The sequence below is a fragment of the Pongo pygmaeus genome, chromosome 20 (assembly GCF_028885625.2).
Source record: "Pongo pygmaeus isolate AG05252 chromosome 20, NHGRI_mPonPyg2-v2.0_pri, whole genome shotgun sequence".
NCBI classification, from domain to species: domain Eukaryota; kingdom Metazoa; phylum Chordata; class Mammalia; order Primates; family Hominidae; genus Pongo; species Pongo pygmaeus.
In genome coordinates, this window is record NC_072393.2 from 65,064,383 (window position 1) to 65,085,275 (window position 20,893).

The window sequence follows — 20,893 nt, forward strand, 5'->3', positions numbered from 1 at the left end:
AAAACCCGTCTATACTAAAAATACAAAAAAATTAGCCGGGTGTGGTGGCGGGCGCCTGCAGTACCAGCTACTCAGGAGGCTGAGGCAGGAGAATGGCGTGAGCCATTTAGGAGGTGGAGCTTGCCATGAGCCAAAATTGCGCCACTGCACTCCAGCCTGGGTGACAGAGCAACACTCTGTATCAAAAAAAAAAAAAGGTGCCAAACACCATATTCTACAAGGTTCCGGATCTCTACCTCCTTCTAAAATACCAGCTCTGTCAACTGTGTTAAATGCCCCCATCTGCCTGTGCGCACTCTGTTGGCCAGCAAGACTGTGAAGGCATGAAGTGTGTGTTAGTGACCAGAAACCCTGGCCAGACTACAAAAACCACTTTCCTGGACGTCAGGCTATTGCTTCTCTCAGCTCCCAGTTCCTACCTGGGGAGTGACGGATGCCAAGATACAGTTTGAGAGAGGTGAAGTGAATGTACATGACATTGCATTTATCTGCTTTAACTGTGGCAAGAACTTTAACATGGCAAATACAAAGGTCTGCAGCTCTGGAGTTGTTCTGCACACCCTCACCCTGCACAGTCCCAGTTGATGGGGAACTATGGCTATTCCTTTGTGCATGATGGCATGTGCCCTAGTTCACCAGTCTACCCAAATCCCTGGTTATTACCTCACATCCAGGGTTTCTCTATGCACATAGAGTCCTCCATGGACTCCTCTAGGTCTTTGCCTTGGTGACCCTGTGACTATTTTAGTGTTGTAGACGAATTTATTTTTCCTCTGGGTAAGCTCTGGGCCCTACGGTAACTGAAACATAGGCCACTATGTTCAATCCAGAGCCTTTCAGTCTTTCCCAGTCTTTCACATAGCAATGCAAAGTAGGCTACAACAGGACAGAGCAACTACCCACTCTTCTACTGTGCCCTTAGGCAGATTTTGTGCCCCCAAAAGGCACTCCCCACTCTATCCACCCCAACAGAACCCCTAAGATTAAAGGTGACCTGATCAATAAGGTCTTTATTATCACCAGTTAGTGCAGGCAAGGTAGGTGATTCCAGTGGAGGGTGATTTGTGGTCTCAATGGACACATCTTAGGGGTTAAACACAGACTTGACCACATCCACAAGGAATGTGCATCTTCCTGAGCTCAAATTAGATTTCCCTCAAGGCCCCTCAACCAGCATCGGTTCAGTTCACTGCCTAACCCTCTCAGAGGCAATGGGAATTAAACCATTCCATTGAGCTGAGGACAGTCCTGAATCCCTAGAGGACACAGGAAGGAAGGCTCAGGGTACAGTTTTCCCCATGCATGAGGACAGGACTGCTGCAAACCTTTTGGATCCAGGCAAGATGGAAAGTGACTATGGCTTTTGCCTTATGCTGCATGGGTGAGATGGCCCTGCAAAGGTTCCTGGGCTGGTCAGAAACAGAGTAGCTTCTGAAGGCTTTTCCACATTAGCAGTACATGTAGGTAATTTTTCTGGTATGGGGATTCTGCTGCATGAAGTTTGACTTGGCTGAAGATTTTCTCACAAAGACCACTTCCATAAGGCTCTACTCAGGTATGAATCTTTTTATGCTGTGCAAGGTTACAAAGATGGCTGAAGAGTTTCCCACACTGGCTACACTCATAAGTCCTTTCTCTGGTGTGAACTTTCTGGTGCCGAACAAGTGTAGATCTTTCACTAAAGGCTTTTCCACACTGGATGCACTCATAGGGCCTTTCTTGTGTGTGAACTCTCTGATGACGAACCAGGTGGGAGTTACTGCTAAAGGCTCTCCCACATTCACTGCATTCATAAGGCCTTTCTCCAGTGTGAACTCTCCAGTGACAAATAAGACTAGATTTTCGGCTAAAGAATTTCCCACATTCACTGCATTTATAAGGCTTTTCTCCAGTATGAACTTTCTGATGCTTAATGAGAATGGAGTTTTGGCTAAAGAATTTCCCACATTCATTGCACTCATAAGGCCTTTCTTTTGTGTGAACTCTCCAGTGTTCAATGAGAGTGGAGCTGTGAGCAAAGGCTTTCCCACACTCACTACACTCATAAGGCTTTTCTCCAGTGTGAATTCTCCAGTGCTGAATCAGGCTGGAGCTGCGGCTGAAGGATTTCCTACATTCGCTGCACTCATAAGGCCTTTGCCCAGTATGTACTTTCTGGTGCTGGATGAGGGTGGAGCTATTACCGAAGGCTTTACCACAATCACTGCATTCAAAAGGCCGTTCTCCAGTGTGAACTTTCTGATGTCGAAGGAGATGGGAGCTTTGGCTGAAGTCTCTTCCACATTCACTGCACTCAAAAGGCCGTTCTCCAGTGTGAACTTTCTGGTGCTGAGCAAGGTTGGAGTTATTGTTAAAAGCTCTTCCACACTCACTGCATTCATACGGTCTTTCTCCAGTGTGAACTCTCCAGTGCTGAATGAGAGCAGAGCTTCGGCTGAAGGATTTACCACATTGACTGCACCCATAAGGTCTTACCTGTGTGTGAACTTTCTGATGCCGAAGGAAATTGGAGCTTTGGCTGAAGGCTCTTCCACATTTCAGGCACTCAAAAGGCCTTTCTCCAGTGTGAACTTTCTCATGCCGAATGAGGTGTGATCTGTTACTGAATGCTTTCCCACATTCACTGCACTCATAAGGTCTTTCTCCTGAGTGAATTCTCTGATGATGAACAAATGTGAGTTTGTGGTTGAAGGTTTTCCCACATGCAATGCACTCATAATATTTTACTTCAGTGTGAAATTTCTGGTGCTTCCTCAGCTTAGATGAGTGACTAAAGGCCTTCCCACACTCCTTACACACATGGGGTATTTCCCCAGTGTGAAATTTTTGATTACCAAGGATTGATTTCTCCTCTAAGAAATTTCCATCTGTTGGGCATGTAAATGGTATCTCTTCAGAGTGAGTTCTCAGATGGTTGAGGAGAGTGGAGCTCTTCAGGAAGGCTTTTCCACAGTTGCTGCACTCGAAGAGTTTCTGTGTGGTACAGACTTCTGGAAGCTGCCCAAGATTGGAATATGGCTTCTGCCCGCTGTCAACAGCTTGAAGCTGGAGGAGGTCACAGCTGCCCAGGATGACCTTCCCACCTTCCCTGCAAGTGAAGGGGTTCTCTGACAGGTGGACTTTAGAGCTCTTCAAAAGTGCGTCCCTGTCCTTGTACCATCTAAAGGGCTTCCCTCCACTATGCTCCTTCTGGTGCTGGTGAAGGTTTGCATTCAACCAAAAGTCTCTCCCACATGCTCCACATGTGTAGGGTTTCTCCTCAGAGTGTGTTCCCTGATGCTCAGCCAGGTGCAAAATGTCTTTCAAGAATGGCCCACACATGTCACAGGAGTTAGCTTTCTTGGTGGAAGGATCTGCATTAGGGATCCTGACCTGTAACACTTCTACAGAAACATTCTGCTTGGGATGGGCCTCCTCACCCTCTACTCCATGCCAACAACCTGAAAGTAGAGAAATGCCAGTTAACTAAGTATTCCACTTGGTGGGAATGGATGACTTCATTAGAAATGTTACCCAGGAATTCACACCCAAGAAGAGGTCCCAGGGATTGCCGACAGGCCAACAGGGCCATCATCAGGGTGAAGAAGGGCCCATTACTATTGGCAGGATAGGGACCAGCCAAGCAACAGAATAAGAGAGACCTCACCAGGGGCAAGGACACATAAATGGGTCAAAGGACTTAAATAGACATTTCTCTAAAAGAAGATATATACACAAATGGCCAATAAGCATATGAAAAGAAGTTCAGCATCCTTAATCATGAGGAGTATGCAAGCCAAAACCACAATGAGATACCACTTCACATCCACTAGCATAGCTATAATAAAAAAAAAAAATGACAACAAATGAAGTAGAAAAACTGGAGCACTTATACACTGCAGACAGGGATGTAAAATGGTGCAGCCAATTTGGAAAACAGTTTGGCAAGTCTGCTCCTACAGAGCTACACAAGAGAACTAAAAACATCCACACAAAAATGTGTACAAGACTGTTCATAGCAGAATTTTTTAAAATTTGAGATGGGGTCTTGCTATGTTGCCCACGTTGGTCTCAAATTCCTAGGCTTAAGTGATCCTCCTGCCTCAGCCTCCTGAGTTAGCCGGATTATAGGCACCTCGCCCAGCTTCTATAGCAGCATTTTTTTCTAACACCTAAAAAATGGAAACAAGTCAAATGCTCATCAACTGACAAATGGATAAACAAACTGTAGTCTTTCTATACACTGGAGTATTTGGCTATAAAAAAGAATGAAATACTGATACATGCTACAACATTGATAAACTTCAAAAACATGCTAAGAGAAAGCCAGTCACAGAAAAACACACAGTATTCTATAAAATGTCTAGGAAACATAAATCTAAATAGTCAGAAAGTAGATTAGTGGTTGCCTAGGACCGGGGGGGAAAGGATAAGGGAAGATGGGGAGTGACAGCTAATGGGACTGCTAATGGGACCTACAGTTTCTCTTTAGGTGATGAAAATATGCCAAAATTACATTATAGCAATGATTATACCATGTGAAAACATAGAAATCACTAAACTGTGTACTTTAAAAGATGAATTGTATGGTTTATCTTAATAAAGCTGTTTTTAAAAAATATCTCACTGGGTGCTGGGCGTGGTGGCTCACGCCTGTAATCCCAGCACTTTGGGAGGCTGAGGTGGGTGGATCACGAGGTCAGGAGATTGAGACCATCCTGGCTAACACAGTGAAACCCCATCTCTACTGAAAATACAAAAAAATTAGCCGGGTGTGGTGGCAGGCACCTGTAGTCCCAGCTACTCGGGAGGCTGAGGCAGGAGAATGGCGTGAACCTGGGAGGCAGAGCTTGCAGTGAGCCAAGATCGCGCCACTGCACTCCAGCCTGGGAGACAGAGCGAGACTCCATCTCAAAAAAAAAAAAAAAAAAAAAAATCTCATTGGGGAAAGAGACAGAATCTGGGCATGGCCTCATACTGGGTAACCCGACCAGGGATTGGTGAAGCTCAGTGGGATCTGTTAGGTAGACTCGAGGTGTCTGATCCCCAACCTTTGCCTCCACAGGGATCCTGGGCAACAGCTATTAGGAAAGCTCATGAGGCTGCTCAGAGAGACACGGGGAAGTACACACAGCAGAATCTCAGCACCCCAGCACCTACAACAGGAAACCTGAGAAGGAAGCAGTACCCATGATCTGGCTTTGGGATGAACAGAGTTTTCTATGGGGAAAAGACACAAGGCGTAAGGTGGTCATCACCATGCTGAGACAGGGCATTACCAAGTGAGGTCACAAGCTCAAGGTTTTCCAGCATCACTCTGTGGTACAGGTGCCTCTGGGCTGCATCAAGGAGCTCCCACTCCTCCTGGGAGAAATATACAGCCACATCTTCAAAGGTTACCAGGCTCTTCAATGTCGGGACAGCTGAGCCACAGGGCCAACAGGTATGCTGACAAAGAAACAAACAATTGGTCAAATGGAAATATGCAGGACCTTGCTGTGTGACTCAGAATCCTGATACATCTACCACTAACATCTCTTTTTCTTATGATCCTCTCAGTCCATCCACTACTCACCCATCCACAGCTTATCTTCTTCCTCAGGGCCCCTACCTAACATGCCCTGGAATTAATGGTGCCCCTCTCTCCTAGTATTCCCACTGGTCACTGTATCCAGGCCAACCCAACCTAGAGGAACAACAGGCAGGTGGGCAGATGGATGCTGCCTCCTCCCTCCTGCTGGCCACTTTTCTTTGTGTCTTCTGGCTCATACCTCCCAAACATAAGAAAATTTGGGCTTCCCTTTCTTAAGCCTCTTGTACCAGGGCCATGGGCCCAATGGTTCACATTCCCTCACCTTTACATGTCACTCCTCAGACCATACGGTGCTTATATTTCCACCCCCTCCCTGTTCACACTGTAGGCATTCTCCCTAGCATCTCACCATGCACATGGCATACCTGACAGATGCAACCAGGATCCATTCCTGGACCAAGCCAGCTACAGAGCTCCAAAAACCCCACTGCCAGAGGCAGTCATAGCCCCTCAAGTCAATGCCTCCCCTGCCTGCCCTGTTCCTTCAACCATCAGCTGCCCAGAACCATAAGCAGATCTCAAATATCTTTTCCCTCTTATATCTTTGCCTTTGTATGTGTTGTCTCCTCCCAGTCATAGCTGTCCTTGCTCTTCCTAACACTCAAATCCAAGACCCACTGGCCCCCACCTTAGCTTGGGGACTCAGCTTAGGCTGACCCTTTCTGATCTTGCCACTCCACCAACCTGACAAAAACCCCAGGACCCTACTTAAGAAGAGATAACATGCCCTGACCACAAGAAGGATGGCCGCAACAATGTAGTGAGCCGTAGAGAGGTAAATCAACCTAAACCAAAGCCTGACTCTCATCCTACTTTTGCTGCTATGCTTCACTGTTGTCCTAGACCTACTCTCTGCTCAGGAGGCTCAGCCACTATCTTCAACCCAACCCACAACTGCATGCAGTGTCCACACACAAGCATCCATCCCTTGAATGTTTCCAGCCTAAACCCGACATAATTTCATAATCACATGTTTAGTGGTCTACTTGGCACCTCAATTTGGTAGTGTCTGGGACATCTCAAATACAACATGGCCAAAATCCAACTCTTTATCTTCCCCCTGAAATCTACTCCTCCCACCAACTTCCACATCTGAAAGATCTAAGGTCAATTTTTTTTTTTTTTTTTTTTTTTTTTTTTGAGACAGAGTCTCGCTCTGTCACCCAGGCTGGAGTGCAGTGGCGCGATCTTGGCTCACTGCAAGCTCCGCCTCCCGGGTTCAAGCCATTCTCCTGCCTCAGCCTCCCGAGTAGCTGGGACTACAGTCACCCACCACCACGTCTGACTAATTTTTTGTATTTTTAGTAGGGATGGGGTTTCACCGTGTTAGCCAGGATGGTCTCAATCTCCTGACCTAGTGATCCACCTGCCTCGGCCTCCCAAAGTGCTGGGATTACAGGCGTGAGCCACCACGCCTGGCAATTTTTTTTTTTTAAGAGTCTCGCTCTGTCACTCAGGCTGGAGCGCAGTGGCACGATCTCAGCTCAATGCAACCTCCATCTCCCAGATTCAAACGATTCTTTTGTCTCAGTCTCCCAAGTTGCTGGGATTACAGGTGCACACTACCATGCCCTGGCTAATTTTTCTGTATTTTTAGTAGAGATGGGGTTTTGCCACGTTGGCCAGGCTGGTCTTGAACTCCTGACCTCAAGTGATCCGGCCATCTCGGCCTCCCAAAGTGCTGGGATTACAGGTGTGAGCCACTGCGCTCAGCCTTAGGTCAATCTTAACATTTCACTTTCTTTCACTGTCCCACATCAGGTAATCCATGGTGGGCAGATTCAGAAGCCAACCATCTGTCCTACCTCCACAGGCACCCCTCTGTCCAGCTACCCAAAGCATACATCTGGACCACGTCTGTCAGCTCCTCACTGGCCTTCCTGCTCCACCATCACCATCCCTCCAGTCTGATGACCACGAGGCATCCATAGGGAGTCTGTTAAGACTGGAGTCAGAGCACCTACTTCCTCTGCTCCAAACCCTCCATGGCTCCCACCACCATCAGAATAGAGGTCCAGCTCCTCAGGCTGCCATTCCAGGCCTAACTCTTGGTTTCCCTGCTCTGTTTCCACCATACTAAATGGAGACCTAAATGGAGTACCCAGAATGCTTCCATTTCATCACCACTAAGCAAGGTACACATGCTGGTCACTGTGCCTGGGACAGCCTTCCAGATGTCATTCCACAGGATTCCAGAAATGGGAATCCCTCGATATAACCCCTGGCCTGGATTCAGGATGGTAAGGGTAAGTGACTCCCAGGGCAGGGCCCAAGACCCACGTGTGAGGACAGGACACGATCAAGAGTCCCAGGACACCAACATCCCCTCTATCTGAGCTTCAGGATCCTGAGGGCCAGAATCCCAGCGGGTGAGTGCCTGGGGCACACTCCACTCACCTGCGCCGGGCCCATCAGCGACGCTGGCAACCCCATTGGAACCTGTGGGCTGGGCAGGGCCATAACAGGAGGCGCCAGGGCTAGCCCTGCCGCTGGGCCGAACCCTCACACTTCCGCTGGGTGACGGTCGCACTCAGGACCTGTCTTCCCGAATGCAAAATGCGCGCAAAGCCTCCGGGCACCGCAGGGACGAAGGCTGGGTATGGAGACCCTGCAGACGCGTGGCGCTGGCTCCACTTTCGGGAACACCTTGGGTCATAAAAGCAGAGTAATTAGCCGGGGACTATGGTGCGTGTGAAGGCGCGGTGACGGTCCCTGAACCCACTCCCATGCCCTAGTCTGGCTCCAGAAGCCTGCTGTAGCCCAACCCACCAGCCGCAAAATGAGGACCACAATGGCGGCACCGGAAGTCCCGCCTCTCAATGACAGCTCGGACTTGCCGCTGGTCCGAGCTTTCATTGGCTCAAGGATCCCCGCCGTCTCTGACGCTATTTCCCTATGTCCGTCCCGCTACCGCTAGGTCGTTGCCCAGGTGATTGAGGAATGGCGTTTATTGCGTCCCCGCTCACGCAACGCAAACTACATTATCCAGAAGGACCCTCGCGGTGCCTTAGGGCTGGCCATTGGCAGCCCGGGAGACGGGCACTTCCGGGCCAATCACAGCCTGGAAGCAGGACTTCTGCGGTCCTCTTCGGACCATCACTTTGTCATTTCTCGATTTTGTCTTTTTTTGAAGGGACCGCGTTGTCAGGCGAGGGACGGAATCTTGGAGGCTCCCTGGGCCCAGTGAAACAGGAGCGAGAAAGGCACGAGAGTCGGGGAAGTTCCGCCTTCGTGACATACAAGCGCCCCCACCGCGGCGAATATCGCCCCCGAGCCCCAGTGTTCGCCCCCCGCCTTAGATGAAGCCGGCCCAGTGGGACACTCAGGTTGCACCGCGCGGAGGTGTCTGGGGCTCCCGGGAGTCGTGGCCCTTGGCGTTGTGTCGGCTTTATGGAGCGCGAGGCCGAGGCCAAGAAAAGCTACGCGTTGGGAGGTCTTGACCCAGCGTGCCCCCGGCTGTAGGCATGGACCGTGCGCCAAAGGTCTCCTGGCACCCACTCCGCTGGACTCAGCACCATTGTCCTAAGTCTCCCATTGAGAAGTATCTGCCCCAGGTCCTCTGGGGGCCCCACTGAATAGTGTGGAGCGTTCACAGGTTGGGGGTCACCATTTCAGAAATCAGTTTGTTGAGATGTGGAGGGTACAGGAGGAGGGATCTGCATATGCGAAGACTTGGACTTGACACTGACCTAAGCGTTCAGGAAGGCTCTCGTGCCCCCTTGGCAGCGAGTGGAGAGCGTAAAAGGAGTCCTGCCTCTCCTGGCACACTGAGGGCGCCTGGGAGTCATGAAAGGTGTTGAACAGAAAAGGGATGGACATGACCTGAGTTAGAATTTGGAAAGTATTTCAGTGGCTGCTGAATGAACACACTACTGTAGAAGGTGGTTGTAGCGGGGCTGGAAGCAGGGAGACTGGGGGAGGTTATTGCAGTATTGTTCCAGACAGTTATGATAGTGGCCTGTCCAGAACGGAAGCAAGAAGGATGGGAGAAGTGATCAGATTCCCAATGGATCTTCAAGATAGAGCTAATGGAATTTTTTGCTACCTTAGATAAGTGGAATAAGCATGAGTAGGGGTGAAGGATCATCCCAAGTAGTTAGGAAGAATTAGGATGCCTCCTGTGGAGAATAGAGGTTGGCGGTTGGCAGGAGGAGGGTGTTTCATGGAAGATTCGCAATGGATTTTGTAGGTATAGAGTCTGAATTGTCTGGAGACCTGTGAGTGGAGGTATCAAATGCGCCTCTGGATATATAGAATTCTGGTGTGGCTTCAGGACGTCCAGACTGCATTATGTTGGTGGCCTGGACCAGTGAAGGGCCTGAAGATAGGATTTGGGAAGGAGGGTTTTAGGATGGAGTTACAGATGGGCCCGCAAGGTGAAGTGTTGAGACTAAGGACCAGTGGCTAGGGCTCATGCTCAGTGCTTAGATCACATCTGTCTGCCCATTGGCTTGGTGTTGCAGGGCTTAGTGACCTTTGAGGACAGGGTCAGTACATCTTCCAAAAATGTGGGGCTCCTTAGTGAGGTCCAAGGGGGCTTCTACAGTGACATGATACTACACAGCTTTGTACTCCTGTTCTCACTAGGTAAGGCTACTGTGTCTCCTCTTTCCCCTACACATGAAATCTAGGTTTTCCTCTGCCTTTCCATTGTTCCCTGTGGGAGGTGCTGCTGGCCCTGGCACTGGCCAGTGTCCTGCTGAGTCCGGAATTGTTTCCTTCCGGTGGGTTCTTGGTCTCGCTGACTTCAAGAATAAAGCTGCGGACCCTCGTGGTGAGTGTTACAGTCTTAAAGATAGTGTGTCTGGAGTTTGTTCCTTCAGATGTTCAGATGTGTCTGGAGTTTTTTCCTTCTGGTGGGTTCATGGTCTTGCTGACTTCAGGACTGAAACCACAGGAGTGAAGCCGCAGTGAGTGTTACAGCTCTTAAAGGTGGCACATCCAGAGTTGTTCATTCCTCCTGGTGGGTTCGTGGTCTTGCTGACTTCAGGAGTGAAGCTGCAGACCTTCACAGTGAGTGTTACAGCTCTTAAAGGTGGCGTGTCCGGTGTTGTTTGTTCCTCCCAGTGGGTTTGTGGTCTCGCTGGCTTCAGGAGTGAAACTGCAGACCTTTGTGGTGAGTGTTACAGCTCATAAAGGTAGTGTGGACCCAAAGAGTGAGCAGCAGCAAGATTTATTGTGAAGAGCAAAAGAACAAAGCTTCTACAGCATGGAAGAGGACCTGCAGGTTGCAGCTGCTGGCTTGGGTGGCCAGCTTTTATTCTATTTGGCCCTGCCCACATCCTGCTGATTGGTCCATTTTACAGAGCACTGATTGGTCCATTTTTACAGAGTGCTGATTGGTGAGTTTACAAACCTTTAGCTAGACACAGAGCACTGATTGGTGTATTTACAATCCTTTAGCTAGACAGAAAAGTTTTTCAAGTCCCCAGCCGATTAGCTAGACACAGAGCACTGATTGGTGCGTTTACAAACCTTTAGGGAGACACAGAGCACTGATTGGTGCATTTTTACAGAGTGCTGATTGGTGCGTTTACAAACCTTTAGCTAGACACAGAGTGCTGATTGGTGCGTTTACAGTCCTTTAGCTAGACAGAAAAGTTCCCCAAGTCCCCACCGGACCCAGAAGCCCAGCTGGCATCACCTTTCACTGCTACTTATCCCTGGCTGCAGCACAAACCCCCACACCTTCTGCCCTGGGATCTTGACAACCTTGTGAAGCCACAGTGATGGTCCCTGCACCCACTCCTACACCATTCTCCAGCTCTAGAGGCCTCCTGTAGCCCAATCCACCAGCCACAAAATGAGGACCACTATGGCGGTGCCGGAAATCTCACCCCTCAATGCCCACCTGGAATCGGAAGTCTCAAAACCTGTGTAGCATATCACATGCAGCTGGGTCGTTTCCTGACTAGGTTACCCTGTCAGGATCTGTGACTTTTCTGTGCTTTCTGCCACATTCCCTCACTCTAGTAGGAGTTTTCTGCCAGCTGTCCCTTGTGAGTCCCAGTGGGCACTGACATGGTCATTGATTGTGGGGTCACTGAGCATTGACTTTGTGAGGTTCAGTTCTTACCAACTATATACCTGCACAGGTGATCTTCACCAATGGTGGTTTGTCATGGGGTGGATCACCTTGACGTGGGCTGCCTTCTCACAAACCACTTGATGAGAGCGCTATAGGATCACTGCTGCCACCCCTGCCATGTGATCACCTAACTAGAACAAATGAAGAGACCTGGCTGGTGGTCAAGGTGGCTTGAATTAGGCCATGGACAGAGAGGCCCCATGGTGCACCAGTTCTGTTGAGTGGAAGACAGCTGTGGGAGAGCTGTTGGCAGTGCCCTGGTGGCTCACCTGGTACCTGAGTTGTGCCCTCCGTTGTCCTGGCACCAGGATGTATAGCCATGCCTTTTTAAAAAATTTTTCCTGACCTTCTTCTGACACTCTATCGTACTTTCCCCTGACTCCTGTTTCCTGGATGGCTTCCTCTCTGTCTTCCAAGATTCATTCTTTCCCCTTCTCCCCTCCTCCCCTCCAGTGGCCAGGTCCTCTACCATTGGCCTCCCTTTAATGTGTCTTGAACTGATAATGTATCTTTAAATAGTTGTTATTTGCACGTGGTGGCTCATACCTACAGTCCCACCTACTTGGGATGCTGAGGCAGGAGGAGTGCTTGAGCCCAGGAGTTTGAGTCCAGCTTGGGCAACATAACGAGATCCTATCTCTAAAATAAATAAATACATAAATACCTAAATAGTTTTTGAAAACCTCTTCTTCCATGAGACTGGCTTGTTCCATTTGAGGAGTATGGGCATAAGTGTCAATGGTTCAAGACCTGGACTTCACTCACTGCATGGTACTGGCCTATCACCAGACACTAGGGCCCTGCAGCTCCACATTTTGCAGAACCTACAGAGAACTGACACTGAAGAGATATCTGATAAATACACAGCATATGGAAATGTGTTTGAGGAGAAGCAAACCTTTTCTCCTACCAAAAAACCTCACACTGGAAAAAATTGCAAGTGTATTATAAGCATGGGAAGGCCTTCACTTTTGTCTTCATCCTGAGAAAGCAGGAGTACATGCACATCTTCAAAGGGCCTTACGAGTGTAGTAACATGGGGAATCCTCCAGCCAGAACTCCACCTCCTTTGAGCACCAAAATGTTCACCCCAGAGAAAGTCCCCATAAGTGCAAGGAGTGTGGCCCAGCCATGAGCAAAATTTTGCAAAACTCTATTCTGTATCAAAATGGTCATACCCTATGAAGGACTCCTAAGTTCAGAGAATGTGGGGCACTGCCAGCTGTCCTGGTGGCTTCCCTGGTACCTGACTTGAGGTTCATACATGTTATATTCAGAGTTCTGCTTTCATTAGCAAAAACAAATTAACACCGGAGAATGGTTGTACAAATGCAATAACTACATGAAAGCTTTCAGTGAAATATGAAACCTCATCCTGCAGAATTCTCATCAGAGACAGGCCCACTGCAACGCAGCTAATGTTGGAAAGCCTATTCTCAATTTTAATCCTATTTAGCACCAGCAATTTACAACATTGTGAGTGTAGCATGTCGGAGAGCAAAAAATTGCAGCTCCTGCCTTGATGTGCACAAAGTGATTCACACTGGAAAACCCTCTATGAGTGCAGCCAGCATGGGAGAGCATCAGCCACAGCTCCTGCCTTGCTTGGCACCAGAAACTTCACCCTCGAGAAAAGCCTTTGATTATAGTAAATGTAGGAAAGTCTTCAGCTCCTCTATTTAGTATAAAAGAATTCACACTCGCCGGGTGTGGTGCCTCATGCCGGTAATCCCAGCACTTTGGGAGGCTGAGGCAGGGGGATCACCTGAGGTCAGGAGTTTGAGACCAACCTGGCTAACATGGCAAAACCCCCTCTTTACAAAAAATACAAAAATCAGCTGGGCATGGTGACGCGCATCTGTAATCCCAGCTACACCAGAGGCTGAGGCAGGAGGATTGCTTGACCTCAGGAGGCGGAGGTTGCAGTGAGCTGAGTTAGAGCCACTGTACCCCAGCCTGGGTGACAGAGCAAGACCCTGTCTCCCTCACCAGAAACAAACAAACAAAAAACACAGCTGGGCGTGGTGGCTCACGCCTGTAATCCCCGCACTTTGGGAGGCCGAGGCAGGCAGATCATTTGAGGTCAGGAGTTTGAGACCAGCCTGGCCAACATGATGAAACACTGTCTCTACTAAAAACAGAAAAATTAGCCGGGTGTGGTGGCAGGCACCTGTAATCCCAGTTACTCAGGAGGCTGAGGCAGGAGAATCACTTGATTCTGGAAGGTGGAGATTGCAGTGAGCCAAGATCATGCCACTGCACTCCAACCTGGGCAACAGAGCGAGACTCCATCTCAAAAAACAAAACAAAAGAAACAAACAAAAAAACCCCGGCCCTACATGAGTAGCCTTCAGCCACAGCTAAACCTTGTGTAGAAGGAGTCCTCCCTGAGGAGACACTCCATGATGGCCCTGCATGTGGAGAAGCTGACAGAACCCATGTTGTACTATGATGGCCCTGCATGTGGAGAAACCAACAGAACCCATGTTGTACTTTGCAACCCGCTGAGGGACCTTGGCAGAGCTATCACACCACTGGGTTCTGTGGTGGAAGCCCATCTCTGTTTTATGGTGACTTCCCAGTTGCTCAATGTAAGTCACTCCCTGTTTCCTGTTTATACTACCTTGGAGGGATGGTAGGGGCCTGGCACACATTGGGGTGGTATCATGCTCACTCATGATGGGGTTTGACATGGACATGACTCCATTCCAAGCAAGGAGCCTGACTGGATAATTTCTTTCTCTCTCTTTTTTTTTTTTTTTTTGAGACGGAGTCCTTCTCTGTCGCCGGCTGGAGTGCAGTGGTGCGATCTCAGCTCACTGCAACCTCCGCCTCCTGGGTTCAAGAGATTCCCCTGCCTCAGCCTCCCAAGTAGCTGGAATTACAGTCACACGCCACCTCGCCCAGCTAATTTTTTGTATTTTAGTAGAGACAGGGTTTCACCATGTTGGCCAAGATGGTCTCTATCTCCTGACCTCGTGATCCACCCACCTCAGCCTCCCAAAGTGCTGGGATTACAGGCATGAGCCACTGCACCTGACCTCTCTCCTTTTTTCTTTTCTTCTCTTCTTTTCTTTCCTTTGCTTTCCTTTCCTTTTCTTTCTTTTCTTGTCCTTTCTTTTCTTTTCTCTCTTTTTTTTGAGGCAGAGTCTCACTCTGGTGCTCAGGCTGGAGTGCAGTGGCATGATCTCAGCTCACTGCAACCTCTGCCTCCCGGTTTCAAGCAATTCTCCTGCCTCAGCCTCCAAAGTAGCTGGACTTACAGGCGTGTGCCACCAGGCCTGGCTAATTGTTGTATTTTTACTAGAGACGGAGTTTCACCATATATTCGCCAGGCTGGTCTCAAACTCCTCACCTCAAGTGATATGCCTGCCTCGGCCTCCCAAAGTGCTGGGATTACTGGCGTGAGCCACCGTGCCTGGCCAACAATGCAGGAGCTTAACCAAAGGACCACGTTGGCTAGGTTCAATCAGCTGCCCCAGGTGACCACCCTTAGTGCTAATCCTGTGCAGGGTAGGGGTCTGAGCCAAAAAGAGGAGGCTCTTGTGTGTACAGAAGGCAATTTGTTGCTATTTTTATTTCATGCCCAATTCATTAAGAATGTTTCCCTCTCCCTCTCCCTCCTTCTTTCTTCGGTCTCCCTCTGTTGCCGAGGCTGGACTGTACTGCCGTGATCTCAGCTCGCTGCAACCTCCCTGCCTCGGGCTCCTGTGATTCTCCTGCCTCTGCCTGCCGAGTGCCTGGGATTGCAGGCGTGCGCCGCCATGCCTGACTGGTTTTTGTATTTTTGGTGGAGACGGGGTTTCGCCGTGTTGACCGGGCTGGTCTCCAGCTCCTGGCCTCGAGTGATCTGCCCGCCTCGGCCTCCCGAGGTGCTAGGATTGCAGAGGGAGTCTCGCTCACTCAATGCTCAATATTGCCTGGGCTGGAGTGCAGTGGCGTGATCTCGGCTCGCTACAACCTCCACCTCCCGGCCGCCTGCCTTGGCCTCCCAAAGTGCTGGGATTACAGCCTCTGCCCGGCCGCCACCCCGTCTGGGAAGTGAGGAGCGTCTCTGCCTGGCCACCCTTCGTCTGGGATGTGAGGAGCCCCTCTGCCCGGCCGCCCCGTCTGGGAATTGAGGAGCGCCTCTGCCCGGCCGCCCATCTTCTGGGATGTGAGGAGCGCCTCTGCCCGGCCGCCCCGTCTGGGAGGTGAGGAGTGTCTCTGCCCGGCCGCCCTGTCTGGGAAGTGAGGAGCGCCTCTGCCCGGCCGCCCATCATCTGGGAAGTGAGGAGCGCCTCTGCCCAGCCACCCCGTCTGGGAGGTGAGGAGCGCCTCTGCCTGGCCACCCTGTCTGGGAAGTGAGGAGCACCTCTGCCCGGCCGCCCCGTCTGGGAGGTGAGGAGCACCTCTGCCCGGCCACCCGGTCTGGGAGGTGAGGAGCGCCTCTGCCCAGCCGCCACCCCATCTGGGAGGAAGTGAGGAGCGCCTCTGCCCGGCCGCCCCATCTGGGAAGTGAGGAGCGCCTCTGCCCGGCCGCCCCGTCTGGGAGGTATACCCAACAGCTCCGAAGAGACAGCGACCATCGAGAACGGGCCATGATGACGGTGGCGGTTTTGTGGAAAAGAAAAGGGGGAAATTTGGGGAAACTAAAGAGAGATCAGATTGTTACTGTGTCTGTGTAGAAAGAAGTAGGCATAGGAGACTCCATTTTGTTCTGTACTAGGAGAAATTCCTCTGCCTTGGGATGCTGTTGATCTATGGCCTTGCCCCCAGCCCCCTGCTCTCTGAAACATGTGCTGTGTCAACTCAGGGTTAAATGGATTAAGGGCGGTACAAGATGTGCTTTGTTAAACAGATGCTTGAAGGCAGCATGCTTGTTAAGAGTCATCACCACTCCCTAATCTCAAGTACCCAGGGACATAAACACTGCCGAAGGCTGCAGGGACCTCTGCCTAGGAAAACCAGAGACTTTTGTTCATGTGTTTATCTGCTGACCTTCTCTCCACTATTATCCCATGACCCTGCCACATCCCCCTCTCTGAGAAACACCCAAGAATGATCAATAAATACTTAAAAAAAAAAGAATGTTTCAAACAATTAGCATTTTTCTAAGTATTAAGTGATTAACATTTGCCTAAAGAATTACACATTAGATGGATAATGTAAAAATAAAGTGTTTAAGAAGTTAAATGTCTCCAAACATTAAACATTACTTAAGATTGGACATGATGGGTCATGACTGTAATCCTAGCAGTTTGGGAGGCTGAGGCAGGTGGATTGCTTGAGTACAGGAGTTCGAGACCAGTCTGAGAAACATGGTGAAGCCCTGTTTCTACAAAAAAAGTACATAAAATTAGCCAGTTGATATGGTTTGGCTGTGTCCCCCCCCAAATCTCATCTTGAATTGTAACTCCCATAATTCCCACATGTTGTGGGAGGGACCCGGCAGAAGATAAGTGAGTCATGGGGGCAGTTTCCCCACACTGTTCTCATGGTAGTGAATAAGTCTCAAGAGACCTGACGGTTTTATAATGGGTTTCCTCTTTTGCTTGGCTCTCATTTGCTCTTACCTGCCACCATGTAAGACACGGCTTTCACCTCCTGCCATGATTGTGAGGCCTCCCAGCCACATGGAACTGTGAGTTCATTAAACCTCTTTGTCTTCATAAATTACCCAGTCTGGACTATGTCCTTATCAGCAATGTGAAAACAGATGAATACAGTAAATTGGTAGAGTGGGGTACTGCTATAAAGATACCCGAAAATGTGGAGGCAACTTTGGAATTGGGTAACAGGCAGAGGTTGGAACAGTTTGGAAGCCTCAGAAGAGGACAGGAAAATGTGGGAATGTTTGGAACTTCCTAGAGACTTGTTGAATGGCTTTGACCAAAATGCTGATAATGATATGGGCAATGAACTCCAGGTTGAGGTAGTCTCAAATGGAGATGAGGAAGTTGTTGGGAACTGGAGTAAAGGTGATGCTTGCTATGTTTTAGCAAAGAGACTGGTGGCATTTTGCCCCTGCCGTAGAGATTTGTGGAACTTTGGATTTGAGGGAGATGACAAAGTATCTGGTCCGGGTGCAGTGGCTCACGCCTGTAATCCCAGCACTTTGGGAGGCCGAGGCAGGCGGATCACGAGGTCAGGAGATCAAGACCATCCTGGCTAACACGGTGAAACCCCGTCTGTACTAAAAAAATACAAAGAAATTAGCCGGGCATGATGGCGGGCGCCTGTAGTCCCAGCTACTCAGGAAGCTGAGGCAGGAGACTGGCATGAACCTAACAGGTGGAGCTTGCAGTGAGCCAAGATTGCAACACTGCACTCCAGCCTGGGTGACAGAGCGAGACTCCAACTCAAAAAAATAAAAATAAATAAAAATAAAGTATCTGGTGGAAGAAATTTTTAAGCAGCAAAGCATTCAAGAGGTGACTTTGATACTGTTAAAAGCATTCAGTTTTAAAAGGGAAACAGAGCATAAAAGTTCAGAAAATTTGCAGCCTGACCATGCAACAGAAAAGAAAAACACATTTTCTGTGGAGAAATTCAAGAAATTTACATAAGTAACCAGGAGTCAAATGTTAATTGCCCAGACAATGGGGAAAATGTCTCCAGGACATGTCAGAGACCTTTGTGGCAGCCCTTCCCATCACAGGCCCAGAGGCCTAGGAGGAAAAAATGGTTTCATGGGCTCCCCCTGCTGTGTGCAGCCTACAGACTTGGTGCCCTGCATCCCAGCTGCTTGATCCATGGCTAAAAGGAGCCAAGGTACAGCTTAGGCTGTGGCTTCAGAGGGTGCAAGCCTCAACCCTTGGCAGCTCCCACATGGTGTTGAGCCTGTGGGTGCACAGAATTCAAGAACTGAGGTTTGGGAACCTCCACCTAGATTTCAGAAGATGTATGGAAATGCCCGGATTTGGACCAGGCAAAAGTTTGCTGCAGGGGCAGGGCCCTCATGGAGAACCTCTGGTAGGGCAGTGCTGAAGGGAAATGTGGGGTTGAAGACCCCACACTGAGTCCCCACTGGGGTACTGCCTAGTGGAACTGTGAGAAGGGGGCCACCATCCTCCAGACTCCAGAATGGTAGATACAACCAACAGCTTGGACCACGCACCTGGAAAAGCCACAGACACTCAACACCAGCCCATGAAAGCACTGGGAGGGAGGCTGTACCCTGCAAAGCCACAGAGCCGCAGCTGCCCAAGACCATGGTAACCCACTGCTTGTATCAGCGTGACCTGGATGTGAGACATGGAGTCAAAGGAGATTATTTTGGAACTTTAAGATTTGACTGTCCTGCTGGATTTCAGACTTTCATGGGGCCTTTAGCCCCTTTGTTTTGGCCAATTTTTCCCATTTGGAATGGGTGTATTTATCCAATGGCTGTACCCCAATTGTATCTAGGAAGTGACTAACTTGCTTTTGATTTTACAGGCTCATAGGAAGAAGGGAATTGCCTTGTCTCAGATGAAATTCTGGACTGTGGACTTTTGAGTTAATGCTGAAATAAGTAGACTTTGGGGGACTGTTGGGAAGGCATGATTGGTTCTGAAATGTGAGCACGAGGTTTGGGAGGGGCGAGGAGCAGAATGATATGGTTTGGCAGTGTCCCCAACCAAATCTCATTTTGAATTGTAGCTTTCATAATTCCTACATGTTGTGGAAGGGGCCCCAGTTAGAGGTAACTGAATCATGGGGACAGTTTCCCACATACTGTTCTTGTGGTAGTGAGTAAGTCTCACGAGATCTGACGGTTTCATAAGGTGTTTCCTTTTTTGCTTGACTCTCATTTGCTCTTGCCTGCTGCCATGTAAGACATGCCTTTCACCTTCTGCCATGATTGTGAGGCCTCTCCAGCCACGTGGAACTGTGAGTCCACTAAACCTCTTTTTCTTTACAAATTACCCAGTCTCAGATATGTCTTTATCAGCAACGTGAAAACAGACTAATACACCAGGCATCGTGGCTCCTGCCTGTAGTTCCAGCTACTTGGGAGGCTGAGGTTGGAGGATTGTTTGAGCATGGGAGGCGGAGGTTGCAGTGACCCGAGTATGCACCACTGCACTCCATCCTGGGTAACAGAGTGAGACCCTGTCTCAAAAAAAAAAAAAAAAAGTAAAAAAAAAATTGCTTGAAACGTTAATAATGTCTCTAAGGATTTGATTAAATCACAGTAGTACTTAAGTGTTCTTAAATTCTTTCAAAGCAGGAAAATTTTAAATAAAAACATTCAAAAATTGTGGAGCTATCTTACACTACAGGGATCTACAAATAGAATCAATTCTGTGGACAGTTATAGCTGACAGTAGACAGATATTTATAGATGGAGGTGGGTATAGAGGAAGACAAAATGAATTAACGTACTTGACATCTGAGAACTATCTAAGGGTCCTAAAAACAAGACCCTCACAAGGAAGCAACAAAGAGAGAATCGTTTATTCTCTGCCAACATGGTCAGTCTACATTGAGACTGCCCTGCCTTTTGTTGTTATGTGTCAAAGACAGATTGGTCCAGAGAAAAAAGGAACAAAGCATCCATGTTGTGATGTGTGGGGCAAAGCAAGAACTAGATGGTCTAAGGACAAGCAAGGCTGGGCAATTACCTTCTGCTCGTCCAAGTTACAAGGAAAACAAGTTTTGGGCGAGCGTCCAAGAACAATCACAGACTCAAGACAAATGACAAGCGGGTAGCGTCATTACAGGCTGAGAATTCTTGGTGTAGAGGTTGAAAAACGGACCTTAAACCTTTACGGGACACTGACACACAGAGAGATCAAATCCTCGCCCAGGATGCACAGTCAGTGACAGGCTGAGCTGGGAAGGGAACCCGGAGCTCCAGGCATCAGCTCCTCCACCTCCACCTGCCCTACCCGGTGCGTTTTCTCCTCCGTGCTACCTACTGGTGTTGCCTTCTGGAACCTCCGCAGTTTCTGCTTTCACACCTGCAGGGTTTAGTCTCCAGGGCTGCTTAGGTGGGCGCCAGGAACTGGGAATCCCCAACGCGGGACAACCTGCCGGGCGACTCAACCAGTGCCGTGGAGCTCTTGGAAACCCGCGGCAGCTGCCCTACTCCATTTCCAGGCGTCCAGCGGGGCGGTGCTTAGCCGTTGCCATGGAGACCGGTAATGGCCCCGCCTCCACGCGGAAAAACAGGCAGGAACCACATAACCCAGAAGGCTGTGCGCAAGCGTCTGCGCGCTTATTGGGCCAATGTGAGCTATGGGGGCTGGACTTCCGGCTCTGGGACT

The 20,893-nt window shown here is 49.4% G+C and overlaps 1 protein-coding gene across 1 annotated transcript; it reads right to left on the reverse strand.

Moving 5' to 3' along the window:
- Positions 1-990: 990 nt before the first annotated feature.
- On the reverse strand, positions 991-20,829 carry ZNF132 (zinc finger protein 132). The gene is made up of 4 exons (XM_054462953.2): positions 20,546-20,829; positions 7,970-8,218; positions 5,259-5,427; positions 991-3,440 (listed from the first exon to the last, which is right to left on the reverse strand). Exons 2-4 carry the CDS (start codon positions 8,030-8,032, stop codon positions 1,552-1,554), a joined length of 2,121 nt encoding a protein of 706 aa, XP_054318928.1. The 5' UTR covers positions 8,033-8,218; positions 20,546-20,829; the 3' UTR covers positions 991-1,551.
- Positions 20,830-20,893: the final 64 nt, after the last annotated feature.

Coding starts and splice junctions, on each gene's coding strand:
- ZNF132 (XM_054462953.2), bottom strand. CDS start 8,032: ATGGCCCTGCCCAGCCCACAGGTTCCAATGGGGTTGCCAGCGTCGCTG. Junction 5,428..7,969: donor CGCTGATGGGCCCGGCGCAG/GTGAGTGGAGTG, acceptor TTTCTTTGTCAG/CATACCTGTTGGCCCTGTGG. Junction 3,441..5,258: donor TGAGCTTGTGACCTCACTTG/GTAATGCCCTGT, acceptor CTCTACTTTCAG/GTTGTTGGCATGGAGTAGAG.